Source organism: Rhinolophus ferrumequinum, unplaced genomic scaffold (genome assembly GCF_004115265.2).
Source record: "Rhinolophus ferrumequinum isolate MPI-CBG mRhiFer1 unplaced genomic scaffold, mRhiFer1_v1.p scaffold_109_arrow_ctg1, whole genome shotgun sequence".
Lineage (NCBI taxonomy): Eukaryota > Metazoa > Chordata > Mammalia > Chiroptera > Rhinolophidae > Rhinolophus > Rhinolophus ferrumequinum.
This window is the reverse complement of record NW_022680364.1, coordinates 587,162-613,930: the sequence shown is the minus strand read 5'-3', so window position 1 is coordinate 613,930 and position 26,769 is coordinate 587,162. Positions and strand designations below refer to the sequence as shown.

Below are 26,769 nucleotides of genomic sequence, written 5' to 3'. Positions count from 1 at the left end.
AGGTCACGCGGCCCTCCCCCCCAGGTCACGCTGCCCTCCCCTCCAGGTCACGCTGCCCTCCCCCCCAGGTCACGCTGCCCTCCCCTCCAGGTCACGCTGCCCTCCCCCCCAGGTCACGCTGCCCTCCCCAGCAGGTCACGCTGCCCTCCCCAGCAGGTCACGCTGCCCTCTCTTCCGGGTCACGCTGCCCTCCCCCGCAGGTCACGCTGCCCTCCCCTCCAGGTCACGCTGCCCTCCCCAGCAGGTCACGCTGCCCTCCCCTCCCGGTCACGCTGCCCTCCCCCCCCGGTCACGCTGCCCTCCCCTCCCGGTCACGCTGCCCTCCCCCCCCGGTCACGCTGCCCTCCCCCCCCGGTCACGCTGCCCTCCCCTCCCGGTCACGCTGCCCTCCCCTCCCGGTCACGCTGCCCTCCCCTCCCGGTCACGCTGCCCTCCCCTCCCGGTCACGCTGCCCTCCCCTCCAGGTCACACTGCCCTCCCCTCCAGGTCACACTGGCCTCAGCCAGCAGCCCGCGGAGCGAGGCTCATAGCTGGTGTTTATAGAGAGGGTGAACATGGAGGCTTACTGGCATTTGTTTTCTGTTAAACATATATGTTCACTGTACAAATGTTAGAAAATACAGAGCAATATAAAGAAGAAAATAAAGCTATCAATAATCATACCACCTACTGATACCATGAAACCTTCACTGTTAGAATTGGCATATAGTCTTTCTGAGTTTATCTTCTAATGCAGTATAGCATTTTTTTTATTAACACAGCAAGTGTATAAATGCTGCAGTGGACTCCAGTGCCCACCGTCCAGATTCACAGGGTCCACCTGTTGCCTGTTTTGTTTTATCCATCTTTCTAATTTTTCTGTCCCTTTTTCATATGGAACATTTTAAAGCAAACACCAAACAACACATGAGTTCACTCATAAATCTTTAAGTGCACATATGAGGTGTGATCAAAAGATATGGTGAATGTTTAACTTTTAAAAAATGTATTACAGTAAAAGACACATTGCCATTAATCCCCCTCAAAATACTCTTCCTCGCTTCAGAAACACTTATCCCATCGTTCTTGCCACTTTCTGAAGCAGTTCTGGAAGTCCTCTTTCATGAGTGTCTTTAGTTGTGCTGTCATGGCTGCCTCGATGTCCTGACTCATTTTGACTTTGGGAAGAGCCGCTGCCAGATGCAGTGCATATGGTGGATGAGAACACAACGTAATATTTTTATTGGACAGAAATTGCTGTACCAGAAGCGATGTGTAACATGGATCCTTTCCATTGTGATCAGAAAATACGGTGAATGCTGCTGCCGAGTGCCATTCAATGGAAAGGTAGGAATCTTTAATACTAGAAGTGGTGCATCAAGCCTTAGTAACAGTGTGTGACAAGTTTCAACTTGTTCAGTGTAGTCAGTCAGGTGTGAGCAGTCAGTCGTTTGAGAGAAGGTGTGTTTTAAAGTGTGCCATAAAACATCCTCCATCATGATAACGCTCCGTTGTCACACATCGCTTCTGTTAAACAGCAATTTCTGTCCAATAAAAACATTACTGTGTGTCCTCATCCACCTTATTAACAGGATCTGGCACCGTGTGACTTCTGCCTCTTCCCCAAAGTCAAAATGATTCAGGACATCGAGGCAGCTACGACAGAGCAACTAAAGACACTCACAAAAGAGGACTTGCCGAACTGCTTCAGAAAGTGGCAAGAATGATGGGATGAGTGTGTTCAAAGCGAAGGGGAGTATTTTGAGGAGGATTAATAGCAATGTGTCTTTTGCTATAATAATTTTTTTAAAACACCCACTGTGTTGTTTCATCACACCTCGTACAATTTTGTCAATGTGCATCAGTGTATTTATAAAACCGATATGCGACTGCGTGAAACGGCTCATAATTTCTCCTTTTCCTTAGTCGTCTGTAGTAGATATTTCCTCATGTCTTCAGACACTTCTGAAACAAGTATTTGATGCATTCATAATATTTCATTGTATTAGATTGGATTAAAATCTAGTCCTGTATCTTTAAAAAAACACTAACATTCTAGTTAGGACAATTAAACTTTTTGAGAGAGCAAATAGAACTGAACAATTAAAATATTTTAATGATTTTTGCCTCAATCTAGAATGCAGTGGCATTTCACTGTGGCTGACATTTTTCTTGGGAAACAGTTCAGAATATTCCATCCCAACAGTAGAGCCAAAGTGACCTCACACATATTTGGCCAACGAAGAAGGAAGCCTATTCGGAACCACTGACCTCATAGGACTCTTTTCTGTGTGTCAGAACTGGACCTGGGAGCAGCCAGCTGTAGTGAGGAGCGCCCAGCATCTGTAAATTTTCCTCCCAAATGAGCCAGTCTCCTTTGAAAAATGGCTGATTTCAGGGCTGTCCCAGGAAGTGTACAAGATGGCGTACACGTCTTTTTGTGGAAAAAACAAGAAGTGCTCACAGAATGATGGGGACCGAAAGGACCAAAGCACCAGCTTGAAAGGGATTCCATTGGCCAAAGTGGGCAATTTGAGCATCAAAATGAATAAAGATTGTAGTAGGTTACTAACACTTTGAATAAAATAGGAAATTGTCTGACTCTTCAGATATAAATAGGTGAACAGATTGCAGGCACAGCGAGGGACAAGGATCTACATGGTAGGTTAATTACAAAGGGCAGGGGGGAGGTTTCACGGAGCAGAAGCCTGAATCCAGAGGTCAAAGTGAAGCTGGTCGACAGTGGGACACTGTCACTGGGAGGCTCGCAATGAGGAAAAGAAGTGTCTGAAGACGTGTCTCCTGCATCTAATCATGGGGACATCAGACACTCACACTGAGGGACACTCTGCAGCATGGCTGCCTGCCAGCTTCACGCAGCAGAGAGTCTGAACTGCGTCTTTTCGCTGTGTGGTATCATTAGGCAGAACTTGAGTAGGGTCTGAGGCTTAGATGGAAAAACTGTCTCAGTTTCCTGAGTTGGATGTCTTAATTGGCTTACAGAGGAAAACATACTTCCTTGTGGGGAATAGCCCCTCCAGTGTTCAGGGGCAGTGACTCACCCTCCGATGACTCCAGGGGAGAGTTATTTTTACTTACTTGGAACTTTTCTGTAACTTTGTAATTGTTTCAAAGTGTTTTTAAAAAATTCAAACAATTTTTTTTTATATCTTCATCCTAAAGTTTCCTTCAGTCATGAAGTAGAAAAGGGTTTATCTAAGAATCATTGATACAACAAAGTCACCTGAAAATATTTTAAAGATAATACATGTTTTAAAAAGCATGTCAGATAGTTGATATTCACTGATTATAAGATTCAATATTGTTAAAATGGAAATTCTCACCATAGTGGTCTAGGGATTTAATGTATAATCCCTGTTAAAATCTCAGCCAGGTTTGTTTGGGGGGTTTTTTGGCTAAAATTGATGACATGATCCTGGAATATAAATAAAGGACCCACAGTATCCAAAATAATTTTGGAATAGAATAACAAAGTTGGGAAACTCAGAATACCCAATTTCAACACTGATTAGTATAACCAAGACAGCATGGTACTGACATAAAGATGTAAGCACATAAAATACCCACTGAGACAGGATGGAGAGTCCAGAAATAAGCCCTTAGATGTTTGGTGCTTTGATTTTTCAGCAAAGGAACCAAGGCAACTCAATGGAGAGAGGATAGTCTTTTCAACAGATGATGCTGGGAAAATTGGACAGCCATATGCAAAAAGATTAAATAGTTACCTAACATCATGTACATAAATTAACTCTGCGTGAATCACATACCTTAACGTAAGAGTGAAAGTATAAAACTACTAGAAGAAAACATCGAAGTTAATATTCATTGTCCTAGGTTAGCAAACAGCTCTTAGATATGATGTCAGAGGCACAATATGTACATGAAATGTTGATAAATTGGACTTGAAACAAAATTTAAAACTTTTATACATCAAGACACCATTAAGAAAGTGAAAAGACAAGTCACAGACTGGAAATGATATTTGCAAATCATCTATCCGATAAAGCCCTTCCAAACAGAAATAAAGGAACTTTTCAACACAGTGAGAGACAAGCAACATGGTTTACAGATGGGCAGCACATCTGAACAGACATTTCACCAAAACACACACCATAAAGCATCGGTAACCAACCATGTGCGGAACAGACTCTCATGCACTGTTGGTGGGAATGGAAAATGGTAAAAGCACAGTTTGCACGTTCTTAAAACTTAAGCACACATTTACCATGGGACCCAGCAGTGCCACTCATAAGCACCAAAAAGAAAGGGACACGTGTCCACACAGACACTTCGTGCTTGCAGTGCTCACAGCAGCCTTTGTTTTAAAAAAATCCAAATGTCCACCAACTGGCAAGTGGATACTCTGTTTGTCACATCCATATGATGGACGACAGCTGCCACACTGATAAACGTCCCATGTGCTCAGTGAAAGAAGCCAGACCCAAAAGCCACACGTTATGTGGTTGTATCATGATGCCATTTATCTGAAATATGCGGAAAAGGCAAATCTATAGAGACAGAAAATGGAATGATTGTGGTGAGGGTTGGAAACCGGACTGAATGCAAAGGGACGGACATAAGCCTGCGTTTAGGGTGATGGAATGTTCTAGAACTGCATTGTGATAATTCTACAACCTGCAATTTACTAAAATTCACTTAATTCTGGGCTTAAAATGGGTGGGTTTTAATAAAATCTTTATTAAAAAGAGAACAATACACAGCCTGTCAGTTAAGAAGACACGCCCATATGACACGCTGGTTAATGTGTCCCAGTGAGCCCTGTGGCTGCCCTACTGAGTGCCCAAGTTGTGGTAGTTTACAGTTGTTTATATTAGTTACCACAATGTCTTTTTTTTCCCTCTACTGGTTACCCACGTTTTTACTTTTTTAATAGACGTTACTTTTCAGAGCAGTTTGAGGTTCACAGCAAAACTGAGTGTCAGGCACAGAGATTTCCCGTCCTGCGCCCCGCACACACAGCCTCCCCCCTTTCACCACCCCCACCTGATGGGACATTTGTTACAATCTGTTGTTGAACCCACAATGACATGTCATCGTCACCCAGAGTCCAAAATCTACATCAGGGTCACTGTTGGTGTTGCAGAAAGCCAGGACTAGCCCCCCATAAATACAGCCACCCAGTCTTTGGCAAAGGAGCAGAGATAACACCATGGATCAAAGATGGTCTTTTCATCAAATGGAGCTGGAGCGACTGGACATCCACAGGCAAAAAAATGAATCTTGACACAGACCTTACAGCTTTCGCAAACATTAGCTCAAGGTGGGTTAGAAACCTAAGTGTGAAATGTAAAACTATGAAACTCCTACAAGGTAGCACAGGAGGAAACCCAGCTGACTTTGGTATTGGCAATATCTCTTTAGGTATGACACCACAGGCACGGTCCACAAAAGAAAGAATCGATAGACTGGCCTTCATTAAAGTTAACAGTTTCTGCTCTATAAAAAACAAGAGAGCAAAAAGCGAGGCCACAGGCTGGGAGAAATATTCCAAAATGTCTTTTCATTCATTTTGTTGTTTTTGAAGTTAAGATCTAAACTAGAAAAATTCAGGTTCCAGAAAATCTCAGAAAATAACTGTCTTCACTATAAGCTACTGAGAAAGGCTCTGGTTCAGTCACGCCAGATGTGCAGACTGATTCTGCCACACTGGCCTGCAGGTGACAGAAGAGGACTGAAAGACTGTGCCCACGGTAGCAAAACAGAGCCGCAGCCTCCACGGAGCCAGTTGTGGGCATTCCCTCGTGCTTATCACTGCCCTCGGAGCTGCCTGCCTCCAAGAACCAGGGTCCCAGGGGGAGAGGACATGCTGTCTTAGCTCTCACAAGCCAATGGAGACAGGCGGCCACAGGACCCGTGTCCTGGAGATGTTTGGTTTGTTCTTAGACCCCAAGTGTATAGTTCTCAGAAGGTTATTTTAAGAATAATATGGTATGTCTACAGTGTAAGAAGCAATACATGCCAACTGTCAGAGTTTTGTCATTTAGACATGTTTGTTGTAATGTTATTTGATCTCTTGAAGACCCTTACTATAAAGGGATCTTTATAAATGAATATCCCAAGGACAAATTTCAGATGAGTAAGCCCTTTGAGAAGATAACAGGAAAGGTCAGCATTTACTGTCTTTCCTTTTGACAAACATAAATGAAACTTTGGGATGGAAAATAAAGAAAAATGGAAACTTGCCCCCAAACACTCTAGAATACTTTTCCTTCTAAGGGCCGTGCTTAAAGTAGATTTTGTGAGCCAACTTAATTTCCTTACATTTTTTAAACCAGTTGGATTCTATTGTAAACAGTCTTGAAATTTTTAATGTGAGCTTGGTTTTGTTCAAGAAGAATTGGCTTTAGTATCATAACATAGCCATTGTGCTGTTTTATCTATGAGTTATTTGTCCCTAGAAGATCCTTTTTACCGTATTATTCTTAGAAAGTGATCTGTTGGGATCATTCTGAAGAATTGAGTGACAGAGTTCGAGTGCTGAGTTCCCTTTCATTCATTTCCTCTGCATGTCAGTTCTCTATAGCAACGAGCAGGCACGCCTTCCCAGACTGCCGCTGAGTGGTCGAGGGTCTTTGTCTCTGTCACACGCTGAGTCTGCACATGGACTCTGAGCGGCCATGGCCCAGTGACACCATTACAGAGACAGGCTAAGAGTTTGCTGACTCGTCTAAACTTCCAAGCATTTTACCAAAATCCAGCCCTGTGTTTCCTGCTGTGGAAAAGAACCCAGTTGGTAAGTGTCAGCTTGAGAGAAACCTCCGTGTCACAGCTCAGATGACTGAGGCGTGTGCTCAACAGAGTAGTAACCCTGGGTCATAATTCCTAGGGCTCTTTTATTCAAGGATGTTTTCACACAGTTTGGTACTTGGACGTCCCTCAGAACAGAGTTGCTGGGAACTGTCACTGTCACTCATGGACCATGGACATCTTGGGGCGCTGGGCGGCCTGCCCGCAGCCTCACTGACCCCCATCTCCCACGAGCATCTCGGGGCCCCGGGTGGCCTGTCCTCAGCCTCGCTCACCCTGTCTCCCCTGCAGTGTGTACTCCGGGCACCAATCCATCCTCATCCCACCATCGGAGCTGGAAACCAACCCTGCCTTGTGGCTGCTTGCCGTCAGTCAGTACAAAGTCCGCGATACGTTCTGTTCCTACTCGGTGATGGAGCTCTGTACCAAGGGGCTGGGTTCACAGACAGAGTCCCTCAAGGTAAGCGGCCATCACCCGCCCTGTAGGGCCTGGGGGCGCTTCGAGTGTCCGAGGCCACAGGAGGGGCTGCTGAAGCGAAAACAGCCGTCACAATAGTTGAGGGCTACCCCGCTGTCACCTGAAGCTTGCAGGTTGTTTGCTGTGAACCTGGTCACAGCAGGAGTGTGTCCCCTGCTCACACAGGCACGGTGTCTCATTCCCTCGCTCGACACGAGTGGCCCTACATTGCTTTTCTGTTTGTTGCTGAATTAGTTCTCCAGCACAGTTAATTTCATTCTGACACTGGTTTTGAAGTCACACGTTTGAATTCAGACACTCACTTTTGTTTTCTCTAAAGACTCTGATTTGTAGGTCTGGGTCCTTACCGAAATTCATTTTTGCAATTAAGTGAACAGTGGTTTGGTGTTCTAATATATAATTATCATGATCTGACAATAATATCTCCCTTCATTTAAACCAAGGACACTGGGATGGACATATTTTTCTGGTAAATTAAGTCATTCTTATCCAAGTAACTAGGAGAGAATAATCACACAGCCTGCTGTGGTTTGTATTCCAAGCACTTTTCACTATCACAGCCCAGATAAGTGGGAGCCGTGTGCACAGATCATATCCACATGTGTCGTGGGCACCGTGTGCACAGATCACATTTATGTGTATGTGATACAGACGGCAAAGGGATGCATTTGTTTCCCATTTCACACCTAGTGTATTAAGCTTGAACCGGGAAATAAAATGCAAGATAACTTTGATATTAAGTTACATAAATAAATGTATAATTACCTGAAGTTACATATTTATACAGGGAAATAAATTAATAAACATAACTATTACTCATGTTCACCCGTATTACGTTGCAAAATGATTGTGTACATTTGGAACAGTGATATCATAAGTGACTCATTTCACCTTTGCTCTCTGAAAATAGAAACCATTGTCTTCCTTTTTAAAATGAGGCAACTTAAATTACAGAGAACTTAGCACTCTTCCAAGTTCTTGCATTTCATAAACTTTGGGGCTCAGTTTTGAGTCTCTGGCTCCAGGTCCAGCACCCGAAACCATCTGGCTGCATTGCCTCCCAAACATACACCTGTGCAAAGCACTGTGTCACCCAGATTTTACCGTTTCCTGTGTGACTGTGTGGATATCAAATCCTGTCTATGCACTAAATTCCAGTGTTAAAGATTTCTTGAATTGTGCTTCCCTCCTCAGTTCAGGAGCCCTTGTCAGTTGTCCCTGTGCCAAGGCCACCTTGCAGGTGCTTAAAGGACCGAGTGGGTCTGCCTGTGACCATTGGAGTCAACGTCACTTTCTACTCCCCTCATGTTTAACCGCAATTCTCAGCACACAGGGAGTGCTGGCTGTCACCACAGAGAGTGTGTTTTACTCCCTTGAATTCCTCCTCCTCTGTGTTTTGCCATTTTGCTCAGTTGACTGAATTTGGGGCAGAACTGAGGTACACTTAGACGTGTGCGTCCCTTAGAAGCCTATGCCCTTGGTCACAAAAGTTATCTGTGACCTTTGAAGTCTCATGGGGCATAAAAGGAGAGCTGCCTTTTAAAAGTTGGTTGTCCGTCCTGTATTAATATGGGTCTTGTCATTCTGTCCAGTGTGTGCTCCTGTGTACGTAGCTACAGGCATGCGTACGAATGCTTCCTTTCTCCCGCAAAGCCCGGCCTTTATTTTGCCCCTAACCCTGTGTTTCCCCTCATTCTCAGGGTTGCTTCTGCTCTTATTTAAAATATGTTTGTCCCAGCACCCTAGTCACCTAGGAATGTGTGGTTGACTGGCTGATTTTTTGCACAGACATCCTGGAAGGTTTCAGTGGAAGCACAGAGCACGGAGATGGGTATCTGTGTGGACTAGGCTGTGTGACGGGTCTGGTTGAGGAGGTCACACACCCAGGCTCTTGCATAGCAGGCCTCTTACCGCTCTTGTCCCCAGGCACGAGGACTGGACTTGTCCCGCGTGCGGACGTGTGTGGTGGTCGCTGAGGAGCGGCCTCGAATAGCACTTACCCAGTCCTTCTCGAAGCTGTTCAAGGACCTGGGCCTCCACCCGCGGGCCGTCAGCACCTCGTTCGGCTGCCGCGTGAACCTGGCGATTTGCTTACAGGTGAGTGTTGTTGACGCCCATAGTGCTGGCGGGAGAGTGGCTCTGGTGACAGAAGCACACACGCTCCAGCCCAGCCCGCTTCCTGGCTGACGCTCAGCTACGTTGAGAAGATACCTTGTAATCAAGTATGTGACTGGCCCCGTTTCTTTCTTCCTTTCTTTTATTCTGTATTTGTCAGTAAACCACCTTTCATAGCAGTTATCCTGTCCTGAACATTTTAATTTTTGTAACAGAGGTAGCCGTTTTTCAAAGATTAGATACAAATGTTTCATCATGGCAAGAAATCCCGTCTCTAGCAGCGCTTGTTCTCTGTGTGACAGTGACTTCCGCAGGAAGGCTCAGTACTTGACGCAGGTTTGGGAATTTGCTGCTGTGACAACTTAGAAATAACTCTGGCTGCATTTCTGTGGCACAGATGCGGCGAGGCCTCCCTCTTGAGACAGCCTGGCATGCCCCATGGCTGAAAGTGCTTGTCTTCTTTCCCCGTTCACTAGCCCGCTTCTGAGTCTCCCCGCCGCTCCCCGCTATCTGAGCTGACACGAGACCCAGTCCGTGGCAAGCGCTGTGGCAGGGCCGGAAGCATGGGGGCGCTCTGCCCAGGGCCCTTCCTCCAGCCTCACCTTCGAACACGGCAGGTGCACAAAGCATCCCACTCCCACCCCCCACTGTGACCCATCTGTGACCCCACCGGTGGTTACATATGACGGAGTTCTTGCTGTCACTGACCGTTTCCTCATAAACCACGAGATGGACAGTGAACGTGCACATAAGTTTGTCAGTAAGTGAATAAAGCATTCTTAGTAAAAGTGAGCAGCGTGATAGGGGGAAGAGGGGCATGAACACACGGGAGGCAACTGTGGGAGGGGCCCCGGAAGGCCTCTCAACGTGACGTCCCCGCCAGGTGTCCTGTGAAGTGGAGGGACTGCAGAATTTGGGTGATGGTGGCAAGCTTTGAGACCAGTCACTGAAATGTACGCTTTCTGTTCATTTTTGCAAAAATTTGAAATCTGTGACGATGGTACCACGCAGACAGAGCGAATGTAGCCCAGGTACTGAGGGCAGACAGCCCATGTGTCCTGCTCCCTGCTGTATTTCTACAGGCCTGACAGAGAATAAATGCCTAGAAAGGCTTGTTAAATGTTCTGACTAAAGCTCCATTGTTGTGACTGTTTAGACAACAAGGGAAATAACCTGAAAGTTTTGGAATTTTTTTATAGGCTGAATTTCTTTTTTTTTTTTAATAAAAGAATATTTATTTTAGAAAACAAAACCAGAAAGTACATACTTGGCAATAAGTAAATAACAACACCCATAACTCTACCTTCCCAGAATCACCATTAAAAGCACAGAGAGCCAAGGTGTCCCAGACCCTGTACCTGAATCTTTAAAGCCCTGAACGCTTTACTGTCTTCCCCTGGAAGCACCACAGTGACCACTGTGTGTGAAGTAGGTCAGAGGGCACATTTGCTTTCATGGATTCGTTGTTTTTTGACGACGCTATTTTCTCAGTTGATTGTCTGTGACCCTTACTCAGCAGGGTCCCGGTTTTTCTCCAGGCATCTAGAGGAGGGCAGTCCTGTTATCGCAGAGGCATCTGGTCCATTAAGGGACCCCATTGTCCAGACGAGGGGGTGCCGTGTCCAAGCGTCCAAGCCCTGCAGGTCACAAGCTGTGGTGTCCGCGAGTGTTTGCAGAACCCAGTCCCGCTTCCCCAAGGGTCTCCTGATCTTTGGGAAAGCTGACGGTTGTTGTGGCTGAGAATCAGACGTGTCTGACACGTGAGGTTTAAAGTTAGATAGTTAAGTTAGGGGTTGGTTTTTACTTTGCAAGAATAGTTTTCATTGATGGCATCCCGAACCTTTCACAATCCAGCCTCAAGCTGCTCTGTCCCCACTTTACGTTTTGACAGTAAATGACGTTGCCTGGCCTCGCACGTCCCGCCATGCTGGGCCTTAAATGGGCCACCCCCGTCTCCATGGGGCAGAGGCAGCTCTCTGACCCCCAGGGGTGTTCTTGTGAGTTCGTCCCTTCCACCACTTCATGCTTCTACCATATTTCGTTGTCACGTACATAACTGCCCCATCCCCTGTGCTCGGAACAGTTGTGTTGGGGACCCAGTGCCTCCCATGGTCACACAGTCCCTTCCGGACGTGAACCCCTGTTACACTGCACTCGATCCCCCCGTTGTGTGTGTGACGTCCTCGTCCTCAGGAGCCACAGTGGGAATCGCCATCAAATGCGAGTCTACGGTGTTGTCATCACCAAGTCCTCCTTCCGAGTAGAGCTCAACGTCGGCAGCATCCACATCTCAGACTGCAGGTCAGGTCGCCCTGGAGAAAGAGGCATTTACCCTCAAGACAGACAAAACCGGGACCGGCCCGGTGGCTCAGACGGTTGGAGCTCCGTGCTCCTAACTCTGAGGCTGCCGGTTCGATTCCCACCTGGGCCAGTGGGCTCTCAACCACTAGGCTGCCAGTTTCGACTCCCGCAAGGGATGGTGGGCTGTACCCGCTGCAACTAGCAACGGCAACTGGACCTGGAGCTGAGCTGTGCCCTCCACAACTAAGACTGACAGGACAACAACAACTTGAATCTGAATGGCACCCTCCACAACTAAGATTGAAAGGACAACAACTTGACTTGGAGGAAAAAAAAAAAGACAAAACCACCAACAGGACCACGCACGGTGGACCCTGTGCCCCCAGGCAGCGTGTATGTAGCTGGCTCTCCTCTTGCTCAGGAGGGCAGCCCAGAGCGCTGTGGTGTTGAAGAAGTGTGATGTCTGGGCCTTTGTGAGTGCCAGTTCTGTGTGTGGCCGAGTACCCGCGTGAAGCAGTCCCTCTGACAGCTGTGTGCAGAGTAGCCTGGTTTCGGTTTTCAGCTGTTTCCTTTCCACTGACATCTTAAATCAGACCTGCTGTTTCCATATGACCGAAATCTAGTGGTTCAAAAGCCACATCTGTGTCTGGTGTGTGGTGGGACATTCTGGGAGCAGTGTCGGGGGCTGTGCTGCCTGCTCTGTGACACCTGCTCTCATGTGAAACCCTGGTATTTTTTTTTTTTTAATTTATTTTTAATTTATTGGGGTGACAATTGTTAGTATAATTACATAGATTTCAGGTGTGTAATTCTGTATCACATCATCCATAAGTCACACTGTGTGTTCACCACCCAGAGTCAGCTCCCCTTCCATCACCATACATTTGATCCCCCTCACCCTCATCCCCCCCCCCAACCCCCTTACTCTCTGGTAACCACCAAATTACGTTCCCCAGATTAATTTTCAAACCCCATGGCCATCCTGTGGTCACCGACTGCCCTCCAATCCCCTCACCCTCCCCCCTACCCCCCACCCCTCCCGCCCATCTAGCAACCCTCAGTTTTTCCTCATTGTCTCCCAAACTGTTTCTGATTAGTTCATTCACTTATTCTTTTCTTTAGAATCTGCAAATAAGTGAGATCATATGGTACTTATCTTTCTCTGTCTGACTTATTTCACTTAACATAATGTTCTCTAGATCCATCCATGTTGTTGCAAATGGTAAGATTTCTTTCTTCTTTATGGCTGCATAATACTCCATTGTATAAATGTACCACAGTTTCTTAATCCAGTCATCTACCGATGGGCATTTTGGTTGTTTCCATGTCTTGGCTATTGTGTATAGTGCTGCAATAAACATAGGAGTGCATAAAGATTTTTGAATTGGAGTTTTGGATTTCTCTGGATAGATACCTAGGAGTGGAATTACTGGATCATAGGGTAGTTCCATTTTCAGATTTTTGAGATACCTCCATACTGTTTTCCATAGTGGCTGCACCAATCTGCAATCCCACCAACAGTGCACAAGCGTTCCCTTTTCTCCACATCCGCGCCAGCACTTGTTGTTTGTTGATTTATTGATGATAGCCATTTTGACTGGGGTGAGGTGGTATCTCATTGTGGTTTTTATTTGCATTTCTCTGATGGTTAGTGAGGTTGAGCATTTCTTCATATGTCTGTTTGCCATCTGTACATCCTTTTCAGAAAAATGTCTCTTCAAGTCCTCTGCCCATTTTTTAATTGGATCGTTTGTTTTTTTGGAGTTGGGTTGAGTAAGTTTTCCATAGATTTGTGATATTAATCCCTTATCAGATATATCATTGGCAAATATCTTTTCCCATTCGGTAGGATCCCTTCTTGTTTTATTGATGGTTTCCTTTGCTGTAAAAAAACTTTTTAGTTTGATATAATCCCACATGTTTATTTTTTCTCTTAGTTCCCTCGAGCGAGGGTGTATATCAGTAAAAATCTTACTCCGGGTAATGTCTGAGAAGTTTCTTCCTATGTTTTCTTCTAGGTATTTTATGGTTTCAGACCTTACATTTAAGTCTTTAAGCCATTTTGAATTTATTTTTGTATATGGTGTAAGGAGGTGGTCCAACTTCATTTTTTTGCATGTGTCTGTCCAGGTTTCCCAGCACCATTTATTGAATAGACTGTCATTACTCCATCGTACATTCTTGCTTCCATTGTCGTAGATTAAATGGCCATATAGGCGTGGATTTATTTCTGGACTCTCTATTCTGTTCCATTGATCTATGTGTCTGTTTTTATGCCAGTACCATGCTGTTTTGATTACTGTAGCCTTGTAGTATAATTTGAAGTCAGGTATTGTTATACCTCCCATTTTGTTCTTATTTCTCAAGATTGCCTTTGCTATTCGGGGTCTTTTATGGTCCCATATAAATTTTAGGATTGTATGTTCTATTTCTGTGAAAAACGTCGTTGGTAGTTTGATAGGAATTGCATTGAATATGTATATTGCCTTAGGCAGTATGGACATTTTAACTATATTAATTCTTCCTATCCATGAACATGATATGTGTTTCCATCTATTTATATCTTCCTTCATTCCTTTCTTCAGTGTCTTATAATTTTCTGAGTATAGATCTTTTACTTCTTTGGTTAAATTTATTCCCAGGTATTTTATAGTCTTTGGAGCGATTGTAAATGGGATTGTTTTTTTAATTTCTCCTTTTGATGTTTTATTATTGGTATATACAAATGCAACTGATTTCTGAATATTAATTTTGTATCCTGCCACTTTACTAAATTCATCTATCAGCTCTAATAGCTTCTTGGTGGAGTCTTTAGGGTTCTCTATATATAGTATCATATCATCTGCATACAATGATAACTTTACTTCCTCCTTACCAATCTGGATGCCTTTTATTTCTTTTTCTTGTCTGATTGCTGTGGCAAGAACTTCCAGAACTATGTTGAATAGAAGCGGAGATAGTGGGCATCCTTGCCTTGTTCCTGATCTTAGGGGGAATGGTTTTAGCTTTTCCCCATTGAGTATGATGTTAGTTGTGGGTTTGTCATATATGGCCTTTATTATGTTGAGATAAGATCCCTCTATTCCCACTTTCTTAAGGGTTTTTATCATAAATGGCTGTTGGATTTTATCAAATGCTTTTTCTGCATCTATTGATATGATCATGTGATTTTTATTTTTCATTTTGTTAATGTGGTGTATCACATTAATAGATTTGCGGATGTTGAACCACCCCTGCATACCAGGGATGAATCCCACTTGATCGTGGTGAATGATCTTTTTAATGTATTGCTGAATTCTGTTTGCTAATATTTTGTTGAGGATTTTTGCATCTATGTTCATTAAAGATATCGGCCTGTAGTTTTCCTTTTTTGTGGTGTCTTTGTCTGATTTTGGGATCAGGGTGATAGTGGCTTCGTAAAAAGTGTTTGGGAGTCTTCCCTCCTTCTGGATTTTTTGGAAGAGCTTGAGGAGAATTGGTGATAATTCTTTTTTGAACGCTTTGTAAAATTCACCTGTAAAGCCATCTGGTCCAGGGCTTTTGTTTGTTGGGAGACTGTTGATTACTGATTCAATTTCCGTGGTGGTAATCAGTCTATTCAGGTTTTCTGTTTCTTCTTGAGTTAGCCTTGGAAGGTTGTACGCCTCTAGAAAATTGTCCATTTCTTCCAAATTGTCAAATTTGTTGGCATATAGTTGCTCATAGTAACTTCTTAAAACTCTTTGTATTTCTGCAGTGTCTGTTGTCACTTCTCCTCTTTCAGTTCTGATTTTATTAATTTGGGTCCTCTCTCTCTTTTTTTTAATGAGTCTGGCTAAAGGTTTGTCGATTTTGTTTATCTTCTCTAAGAACCAACTCTTGGATTCATTGATCTTTTGTATTGTTTTTCTGGTTTCTATTTCATTTATTTCTGCTCTGATCTTTATTATCTCCTTCCTTGTGTTCCCTTTGGGCTTATTTTGCTGTTCTTTTTCCAAATCCCTTAAATGTGAAGATAAACTGTTGATTAGTGATGTTTCTTGTTTCTTTAGGTAGGCCTGCAAAGCTATGAATTTCCCTCTTAGGACTGCTTTCGCGGCATCCCATAAATTTTGGGTCGTCGTGTTTTCATTTTCATTTATCTCGAGATATCTTTTGATTTCTTCCTTGATCTCCTGCTTGACCCATTCATTATTTAGTAATAAGTTATTCAGCCTCCATGAATTGGTGTGTCTTCCAGTTTTTTTCCTGTAGTTCACTTCTAATTTCATAGCACTGTGATCAGAGAAGACAATTGGTATGATTTCAATTTTCTTAAATTTATCAAGACTTGTTTTGTGGCCTAACATATGATCTATCTTGGAAAATGTTCCATGTGCGCTTGAGAAAAAGGTGTATTTTGCAGCATTGGGGTGAAATGTTCTGAAAATATCGATTAAATCCAAGTGGTCCAATGTATCATTTAAGGTTGTTGTTTCCATATTGATTTTCTGTCTGGAAGACCTGTCCCTTGTGGTCAGAGGTGTGTTGAAGTCCCCGACTATAATAGTGTTACTGTTGATCTCTGCCTTTATGTCAGTCAGTACCTGTTTTATATATTTAGGTGCTCCTATGTTGGGTGCATAGATGTTTACTAGGGTTATGTCCTCTTGTCGGATCGATCCCTTTATTATTATATAGTGCCCATCTTTATCTTTTAGTATGTTCTTCATTTTAAAGTCTATTTTGTCAGAAATAAGTATTGCAACTCCAGCTTTTTTCTCGTTTCCATTTGCATGAAATATCTTACTCCAACCCTTCACTTTCAGCCTGTGTGTGTCTTTTGTTCTGAGGTGAGTCTCTTGTATACAGCATATACAAGGGTCTTGCTGTCTTATCCAGTCAGCCACCCTATGTCTCTTGATTGGAGCATTTAATCCATTTACATTTAAAGTGATTATTGATAGGTACATAGATATTGCCATTTTTAAATTTGTAGTTAGGTTGTTTTGATCTTTCTTCTATTTCCGGCACTGGCTCCGCGCCGCGGCGGCCTGGGGAGGGAGCGGAGGGGCGGGCCCAAACCCTGGTATTTTAATGTAAGCGAAATCATGAGCACTGACGAGTATGTCATTGTCAGGTACACAAATGGGCAAATATAAAACCTTCAATGAGACAATTCCAAAAATAGAAAAATAAAACTTGAGACAGTAATTTCTGCGAAGCTACTGTCTCAGTTCTTTCATCTTAGAAACTGGTGACTTGTTTTACCCCTTTATCATTTTGAGGCAGGAATTGCCACATTAAGTATTTTGCCATTGTCCCTTTGAGTGCCATGTTGTGGCACCATGGCAAAGGAACGGACTCCTAAAAAGTGTGGATGACTTTAACTTCACATGCCTTGTTGGTGTATTTTAGACTCTGCAGAAGAAGGGAACATATGAGTATAAGCCATTTGGTATATTTAGAAATGACATTTCCCAGAATCCTTAGCTGTTAAAAATTTTGACTTAAATTTAAAACAATTTTGATTGATTGAGTTTATGATCAAGGTGGACCTTAGAAAGATCAAATTAATGACTTCTCAGTTTAATCAGCTCTAACATAAATTTCCCTTGGTATTCTTAAGTCTGTCAGGTGCTTATTAACCTCTGCTGAAGAAGACATTGCCTGTGGCCACAATTACTGCACTCAGAGTGTGAGCCGAGAGGACTTTGGTCCTGTTAGACTTAGAAAATCACTTCAGTGAAACAGAAAAGTGAATGTCCTCCTTGCCAGCACAAGGAGGGGAAAGTGAGGTCTTACGTTGTCCAAAGGAGACCTCAGTTTTCGCTTTATTGGGAAAAAGCTTCGCAGCTACCTTACACAGAGACTTTGATCTTACATAACAAAATAATGATTAATTTATCTGAGAGATGAGCTTTATTTTGAATAGCTGTGTGAATTAAATCAATAGTAACAGTCACAGCCTCACATCTTGAAGCTCAGACAGTGGAAGAGAAAGACGGCTAGTCTGGTGACATGAGGAGAGAGCACGGCGCAGTCACATACTTCACACTTTGGCATTTCCAGTGCGCTTGGCCCGGGCGTCCCCACACAGAACGGACAGTGTCGGCTCTGCCATCTGAACGTGTGGGGACAGTGGATGTGAGGGGCCATTCAGCCGATGTGGAGCCGCCCGCTACCCAGGCACATGTTCGCTCTGGTTTGGGTACACTCCTCTTGTCACGCACACATGTGATTCCTTGTCAGTCATAGAATGTTTTCCATCTGTGCCTTGAACCAAACAAGCACAGAAACATCTGAGCTTCTCCTTTATCTTCGGCAGAAACGGATGTGCTTTCTCGAAAGTGTTTGGGTCGGCAGTCCCCGAACGCAAGCCATTAGTGGCAGTTTTTCTTGAAGGGAATGAGAAGGTTTTGTGACAAACAGTTTTGGGACAACTGAAGATGAAATTAAGTAACCTCAATTCCTTCCTCATAAAATACACAAAAAAGAAACCTGGATGGATCACAGACCTAAAAGTCTATACTAAAACTTCCAGAGTAAAGCTTCTAGAAGAAAGTATCAGAGAATATCTTCATGACTTCTGGATATACAAAGTTCTCTTAGGACTAACAAGAAGTACTAACCATAAAAGAAAAACATGATTCACTGGACTTCACTGAAGTTAAAATTAATTTTAATCAACATATTTAAGAAGATTAATAAGAAAATTACAGACTGGGGAAATATATTCGTAATAATATATCAGGAATATAGTAGAAACTACAAATCAACAATAGAAAACCTAATAAAAAATGGACAAAAGGCTTGAGTGGGCACATCGCAAAGAAGGTGTTGACTAATAAGTGCGTGATATGGCTCCCAGGTCATCTTTCATCAGGAAAATATGCATTTAAGCTACGTGGCGTGCTGGCTTCGGCCTGTGCAAGGGGGACGCACACCTGCTAGTGGTCCTCATTTTGTATTATTCCCAAAGGCCCTTTGCGAGTCAGCTGCAAGGACAGGACACAAGTCAGGGCTCAGCGTGCAGTGCCCTATGCTGAAGCTGTGATTTTTACTAGAAAAGAGTCACGTATTCATTCCGTTTGTCACCGTGATGGTTTGGGAGTGATGCCAGCTTCTTAGGAAGTTCACTGCATTTCAGCCCTATGAACAGCGAGCGTGTCTGGAAGTGTGCTGGGAAATTACGTCCACAGACATTTGTGTGAGAAGCTTTACAGCAGCTTTTTCATGGTGGCCCCATATTGGAAGTAAGGCAGATGGTCAGTGGCCGCAGGACAAAGGTGGTGATGACACATACAGTGGACACCTGTCAGAACTTAAAGGGATGAGCAACCACTTGATGGACTCTAAGGGTCGTGTGCTCAGTGACAGCAGCCGACACAGAGGAACGCACAAAATGCTGCGCCATTTACATGAAGCCAAGGCCAGGTTGGACTAACCTTCACGTGGTGTGAACAGCCGGAAAGTCAGAGTCTTGGGGAATGCGGTCGGTTGACCCAGTTTTATGTGCTGTTTGGGGTGGTGTCCCATGGTGTGTACACTTGTCAAAGTTCACCTAGCCAGACATGTGAGATCTGTGCCTTTCACTGTGTGTAAGTTAGACCTCGATCAAAATACTGTTCCTGCGTGGCTCTGCTAGGACGGCCAGAGAACACAGCCCAGTGCCCTGCAGGTGGGACACTGCGCGGCACTCAGCGGCCGGCGTGGGCCCACGGTGAGCACCCATCACACACACCTGCGGGGACTGCCCCCCATGACCTCCCTGACCCCTCAAACACCCAGCACAGCACATGTGCCCAGTGTCAGTCACTTGTATCTGTTTCACACGTTTCTACTGAGAACACCTGCGTAAACTCAAGGAGGTGTGTGCTGATCCTGGGTCATCCTAATACTACAGCGTGCAAGTCAAGTGCCACGCGGCTGAAGCGGTATCGTGTCTGTGCTGGGCTTTGTGTGCCTTGTGCTGTGCGTCTGCACATCTACAGCTGAGCTTTAAAGGTGACTGTTCGGGAAGTGCTTAGCCCTACTTGAAGCGCTACTCCTCCACCAATGAGAAAAACAGTGTCAGTACCATCATGTTATGTGTCCACACGTAAGACATTTTTTTCACCACTGGACTTAAGGTTAATCCTCTCTTCTGGTTGATATAATTTGCACTTTCAAACAGTTCCTCTTCGTTTCTGATCAATTTGGGTTAGAATGAATAACTTCACTTTCCTGCTAGTTGTTTCTGCAACTATTTAATGGTCTTTAAGAATTCAGGGACGTTTCTGTGCATGAAGGATCTTACTCAAGGAGATATTGCTTGTGTTCCATGGCAGAGGGTGGATTTGGTTAAGCATGCACTTCTAACACGTCTTGCCATCTCAGATTCTTGAACCTTTGGGTTTTGGAATCTGGAAACACCTGCATAAGAATTGTCCTCTGTGACCCGTATTGAGGCAGTGGGCAGTTTCATTCCAGATGCTGTGTTGTGTCCCCCCACTCATCGGGGTTAGGAAACGAGTTCCCATTCAGGTTTTTTCAGATACTACCTTGGAGCCCCTATAACAAAGTTTAAAATTTAAAATAATTTGGAGAGAACACTGACTTTTGTTCCAATTAACGTTCGGGATTTGTGGAATCATGAAGAAAACCATTCAAACCATTGCATTCAGCTTGAAGAGATGCAGTGAAAGTCTAGAGCGCCTCCGACAGGCACACCTCGCAGCCCTGTCCTGCTCCATCTCACACCCAGCCTCAGTGTCCCAGAGATAAGGACCACAGTTACCATCACTTACATCTGGGACCACTGGTTTTTTTATAGACTCGCCTCCACATTAACTGGTAGTGGTTGTTCAGTCTGGCTTTGTCAAGTTAAGACTTCTGTTTTACTGCTGCTGTTGTCACCTCTGGAGTCCCCTGGTAGTGTGAGGGTAGGGAGAGGGACTTGGCAAGGCCATGTGCACAAGTGACTGCAACAGTTCAGGTGCCCGTGGGACAACTTCTATGTCTGGGAATGTGTGGGAAAGACACGTAAGTCACCTGGGAAAACGTATTGTATCAGGGAGATTGCTTTCTAGAGCTTTCCCGCCAGGCCAGTGTAGGTAGTTGAATAGGGATGGAGGTGGGTACGAAAACCACGGAGCACGAGGCGGAAATGAAGGAGGTGTCTCTGGGCCAGCAGCTGTGAGGGTGCTGAGCTAAGCGTGTCGGAGCCCAACGTCCCCTTCCTCCGTGCTGCATACGTCCTCTGGTCTCCTCTTTGTACCTAATCTTGTGTGAGGAGGGGTGGACCCTGAGCTTAGCTGGAAAGTCTCCAGGTTTCCCGTAACAGGACACTTGGAACCGTTTCAGTGAGGGACACTCACCCTCGTAATTCATGTTCCCCACTGCGCTCAGGAAAGAAAAGCCGTTTCAAGAGGAGCCACCATAAAATTAAACTACCCAGTGACCTTACATGTTAGAAAAATCTCTCAGGTCTGTGTGTCCGTGGCCAGTCGTCTATTGCTCGCTTCTGTTGCTCTGTGGATATGTTGACATCTTTTAAGATTTTTTTTAGCCTTTATTGGTATAGTGATTGATTTTAACGATTTCCATATTTGACATTGTCTTTGATCTTCTTTTTACTTTGTTCCCTGCTTGTTGCATTGTCCTCCCTCCTTCCTCTTGTTCATCCCATTTTTAATTGTTGGGTTGTTTTGTCTCCGTCTTTTGTGTGTTGTCTGTTCTTGGTTTCTGTGGGTCTGGTGTTCTCTCTTCTTGCCCCCACCTCCTGCTGCTATAGCACCACAGGCTGTGGAAGCTGGCCGAGCAGATAGGGACCCCCCTCTCCCCCCCACTGACCTGTCAGCTCCCAGCGGTGGGACAGGCTGGGACTTGAGTGCAGGGATCAACTGGGGCTTCCAGACCCTGTGTCGAGGGCACTGACGCCCCGCGTGCCGTCATCTCTGCAAGCACTGCACTTCCTGATTGTACAGGGTTGGCGGTTTCTTCGCCTCTTTGGGGCTTTCTCCATCTTACCTTGTTTTCCACTCTCGGTGGCCTGTTTTCTGATTTGCTTATTTGTCGATAGGTCTTCTGGTTTTGCGTTTCTTTCACATTACTCAGAACATGGAACTCCTCCTCCACTCGGTGCCAGCCATAAAAGCTGCACCGCGCAGCCGCAGGTCAGACAGGACACCTCTGCGTTGTGCTGTGGCGGCCGTGTGCTCCTCTGTCACAGTGGGCAGGTGCCGGTCCCAGGATTACTCAGTAGCACAGTATGTCTTAATGATGGCGACTTCATTTGTGTCTTTTTCTTATATTTAAACATGCCTTTGGTCCAAGATTCCCTCCTAAAGAACTTTAGTGTGGTTCTTCAAATAAATTCTGAAGGGCTCCGTTATTTTTTTGGCCACTTTGTTTGAGGTTCCATCGTTTTCTACTCAATGTATTGCATTGCCTTCCCAAGAAATGTACGTAGATTTTTGGTTTGTATTGTAGCCTTAATGACAATCACAGCTCACTGGTCAGAAGTCAACTCAGCATATGCTTTGAAGGGATTCATGGTACAGGATGAGATTTCTGGGCCCCTCAGTTCAGTGAGAAGTCAGATGGCTCAGACCACAGAGTGCCGCTGACTGACGAGCTGTAAACACACCTTCCTGACCTCCGACAAAAATAACCTCCCTCAGCTAGAGGAAAACACAGACACAAGGAAAAGCTAAAGGAACAAGATAATTATCTTTTACCTCTTCTTTCTTAGCCTGTCATATGTCCCTTTTAATATCTTGAGCTCTCGGTATTTGGGGATGCCTGCAGTAAAATTTCTCATCACATGAAGCTTCATACCCATGGCAGCCTGCTTTTGCCCAGCAGGCGTGGTCTCAGCAGAGTCAGCCTTCTTGTGTGTGGCAAGACATGTGGCATGCCTCCTTCCTTTCTTATTTTTATAAACGAGATTGACAGCCATGCCGTGTGAGAGCCTAGTGTAACCTCAATGAGTTCCTCTAGGAATGTAGGTTAGCAAACTGAAGTTTAGCGGAGAAGTGTGGTTTTGGTGCATTTAGGTTTGTTCAGTTTCACGTTCCACCACAGAAATGCTCACTGGCCAGTAGGCAGCAGACCCAGACTCCTCCCACCCATACGTGACCTAACTACACTGTGATCTTGCTTACAGGGGACCTCGGGACCTGACCCAACTACCGTCTATGTTGACATGAGAGCCCTGAGACACGACAGGTATGACGCACTGTGATGTTCCCTTGGGGGCCAGCCATTCCCCGGGAGTGGAGTGGTGGGACTGGCTAACTCACACTCCCGCCAACTCAGGTTTGTTCACAGACTGTGCTGGGCCAACCGAGTTTTCGTTTGAGATGCAAATGAAAATTGTCACCACAGCCAGGTGCCACCAGAGTCACTTTTTCTAAGTTTCATGGGAGCACTTGGCTCTTTTCTTCGGCCATTTCAGGGAAGTGCCACTTGGTACCTCATAAAATATCAACACATTTCTTTACAAGAGTTGAAATTTTTTGTCCAGGTGTTTCCATGAAACAGTAAAGCACAAGCCCAGTTGCCTTCTTTTGCGACTTCCTAAGCCGCCCTGAGCGAGAATGAAGGTGTTGGGGGCTGTTTGTGAGCCCCTGAGGGACGGCAGGGGAGCAGTGGGAGCGAGAAGACAGCCTGAACCAGGAGGGCCCATCAAAATGCTTGAGGGGAGGAGAGAATTTTACATTTCTCTCTAGACTTTCCCCGTCAGCTCGTTTCTGTTTGGGAATTATGCAGATGTCTGTTCAATCACTGCTTATATGACATGACTGTTGGTGGCAGCGGGTCCCAGTATGGGGTCTTCTGTCGTAAATCACTAGCGGTGCTCCGTGAGCGTGCTCCGATGGCCAGTCCCCCACTCCTGCTCTGCGTTTTATTCTGTGCTCAGCCACCAACGGGTGTCATTGTGCCACACAGCTCATGGGAAGAGGAAGTGAGACTGGGAAATCGGCCCCGGCCTGACCTAGTAGATGTCCTGAGCATGTTCTCCTGGGACACTGAGTGCCACGTGCGAGTGTGGTGGGGCCAGGTCGTGGAAGCTGACGGGGGTGCAGGGGGCCTGTACCTGCTCTCCCCAGCCCCCACTCACACCACGTGTTCCTGGCAGGCGCTTGTGCTGCCAGCAGACCCCTGGTCATGTCTGAGTGGCATAATTTCGGGGGTTGTATAGCTGGCATCGGGGAGGTAGAGCCAGGGACAGGGAAAACACATGACCAAATAAATACCAGTTGTGCTGAGACTGATAAACTCTTCATATGACCCTCATGTCACACACAGAGGTGGCCTGGCCCCTGTAGCCCACGTTTTAGACCCTGCTGTTCAAAGGGAATTGCAGGTGAGTGTGGCAGGAGCCCCTCCTGGGAAACTGGGGTCCCCCAAGAGGACAGCAGTCCAAGTCCCCTCTGGACTGTTAAAATCAGAAACTTTATCTTTGAAGAGATTAAGAAACTGGCTCAAGGGGTATACAAATGTCCAGATGGAACTTCTAGGCTTCACTCCCTATAAAATTATTTGAAAATAATGTTATAATTTTAAAAGGTGAGCAATAGCTCATCAGAGACTCTATATGAGTGACATTCACGCAATTCTGTCTGTGGCCTGGCCCTTAGAACACGTGAAGAACCAGCAGTCTAAGGTCTCTGGCTGAGGACCGCTGCCCTTTGGGACACGAGAGGGCACACTGCATATTCAAACAACTTATCACAAAGGTGATTACAAAGAGTAGTCACCTCATTTTGCATTCGAGTGTCCTGGCATATTGGGGTGGCTGGGACCAGGGGCTGAGGATTTGTCCTCTTGGAAAAGGACAAAGACCTCAGGGCATCCTGTCTAACAATTTTCAGACCCACCCCTTTGATTGTTTTCATTGTGGCAAATCTCATATGGAGAAAAGGTGTGATTTGGGAAAAGAGACATAAAATCAGAACCAGTACAGTGTGACAGTAGAGTGGTGAAGTTCCAACATCAGACCCGTGTCTGTTCTAGAAAGAGCCATCTTCCAAGTCCTAGAAACTTCTTGGTAACTACTGAGTCCTCCAGTTTGGCAAGTCCATAATCCTCTTAAGTGATAGTTTGTCCTAATCTGTGAATACATTCTTTTCCCTAACGGGTCACCCGAAAGGTAACTGACAGTGCTTTGTGAGCCCGGAGTTGCTGTGCATTATGGCATTATGGTCATTACAGTTCATGGCAGTGTTGATTAGTGTCGGAGTGGCCTGACAGGCTGCCCCACATGCCCCGGCGGGGCCACCCGCAGGAACGCCTTCAGAACTGCACCGCGCCTCAGTTGTTCATGGGCTTGGTCACCCCACCCCAATCGTGCTTCATGTTTCCGTCCTCAGTTCTGTGTCCCACGTCAGAGGACCCGTGTGCTGGGGCTGAGGGCAGCACATATGCACGGGCTTCTCTTCTTCTGTCCCCAGAGCTTCATCCCCGAGGCACTCCCCAGTCCCTGACTTCTGCCTGACCCTGGCCCTTGCCCTCTTACTGTCACTTTTTTCCTCAAAGACCTGTCATCGCAGGTTCCGTCCTGGGCTTTTCTGAGCCTGTCTTTGTGGCTGGCGTGGCCCTGCTCGTCCTGCCCCGTCTGCCTGTCTTGAGAAGGTGGCAGAGGAACTCAGACGTGCACCTGTCCCTCCCCAGCCGCCTGGTGCCACTCCTGTTCTGCCCCTCCCTTCACTATTGGAGTTCCTGTTCTTTGAAGCACAGCTCAGACACTGTCCCCTGAATAGTCACCAGCGAGCAGCCCACCTAGCGTGCAGTCCCTGCGTCACTTCCGACGTCATGAACGCGTGTCAAATGTGCCTTACGCTGCGCCCATATGATGGAGAGGCCCGCAAGTCCGGCCTGTCAGAGTTGAGCTCTCTCTCCTCCAGTCCTTGGACAAGCTCTGTGACCTCAGGTCCCCTGTGCTCAGACTGAAACCAGCCCCAAGGGACCCATGGGGTACCAGCGTGGGCTGGGAGTCACTGGGAGCTGTCACTGGGAGCGGGTGGGTAAGAGGACTGCCCCCCGTGCTGAGTTGTGTTGTCCCCATGGAGACCTCACGTATCTGTCCTCTGCCACCTGGTGCTGCCCTCACACAGAGGACCCAGCTGGGGGAGGAATAACAGGAGAGCCTTTTAAGATAGTGACCCTCTCTCTTGTCTCTATTTCTATTTAAAAAATGAGGGGGACTGTTTTTTTCCCTAACTTGAGGTGTGCAAATCACCTCGTTTTACTGTACTTATAGGAGTTGCGTTTTTTACAAACTGAAAGCAAGACCCTCTCCCCCCACATAAACATCATTTCCCACAATCCTCCCCTTCCCACCACCCTTGCTTCTCCGTGGTCCTCCCCTTCCCACAGTCCTCATCATCCCGCAGTTGGTCCTTGCTTTTCCATGGTCCTCCACTTTCCACAGCCCTCCCCTTCCTGTGGTTGGTCTTCCCCTTCCCGTGGTCGGTCCTCCCCTTCCCATGGTCAGTCCTTCCTTTCCCACAGTCTTCCCCTTCCTGGGGTCGGTCGTCCCCTTCCCGCTGTCAGTCCTTCCCTTCCCGTGGTCAGTCCTCCCCTTCCCGCAGTCGGGTCCTTCCCTTCCCACGGTCGGTCCTTGCCTTCCTGTGGTCCTCCCCTTCCCGTGATCCTCCCCTTCCCATGGTCGGTCCTCCCCTTCCCGCAGTCAGTCCTTCCCTTCATACAGTCCTCCTCTTCCCGTGGTCGGTCCTCCCCTTCCTGTGGTTGGTTCTTGCCTTCCCGTGGTCCTCCCGTTCCCATGATCCTCCCTTTCCCATGGTTGGTCCTTCCCTTCCCATGATTGGTCCTTCCCTTCCCACAGTCCTCCCCTTCCTAGGGTCGGTCCTTGCCTTCCTATGGTCCTCCCTTTCCCGTGGTCCTCCCCTACCCATGATCCTCCCCTTTCTGCGATCAGTCCTCACCTTCCCACGGTCGGTCCTCACCTTCCCACGGTCCTTCCCTTCCTGTGGTCCTCCCCTTCCCGTGGTTGATCCTTTCTGTGGTCAGTCCTCCGCTTCCCGCAGTCGGTCCTCCCCTTCCCGTGGCCGGTGCTCACTTTCCCATGGTCCTCGTCTGCCTGCACTCAGTGATCTAGAGCGGAACTGCTGATGTGACCAAGTTCCACTATGTAATATTCA

At 46.0% G+C, this 26,769-nt stretch overlaps 1 protein-coding gene across 3 annotated transcripts in view; it reads left to right on the top strand.

Moving 5' to 3' along the window:
- Positions 1 to 26,769, top strand: part of DIP2C (disco interacting protein 2 homolog C) — a 339,643-nt gene that overhangs the window by 298,199 nt on the left and 14,675 nt on the right. For all 3 annotated transcript variants that reach the window (XM_033102147.1, XM_033102149.1, XM_033102148.1), the window contains 3 exons: positions 7,060 to 7,228; positions 9,173 to 9,343; positions 22,770 to 22,831. In XM_033102147.1, the coding sequence (XP_032958038.1) occupies positions 7,060 to 7,228; positions 9,173 to 9,343; positions 22,770 to 22,831 (402 nt within the window). The remainder of the gene's footprint in view (positions 1 to 7,059; positions 7,229 to 9,172; positions 9,344 to 22,769; positions 22,832 to 26,769) is intronic.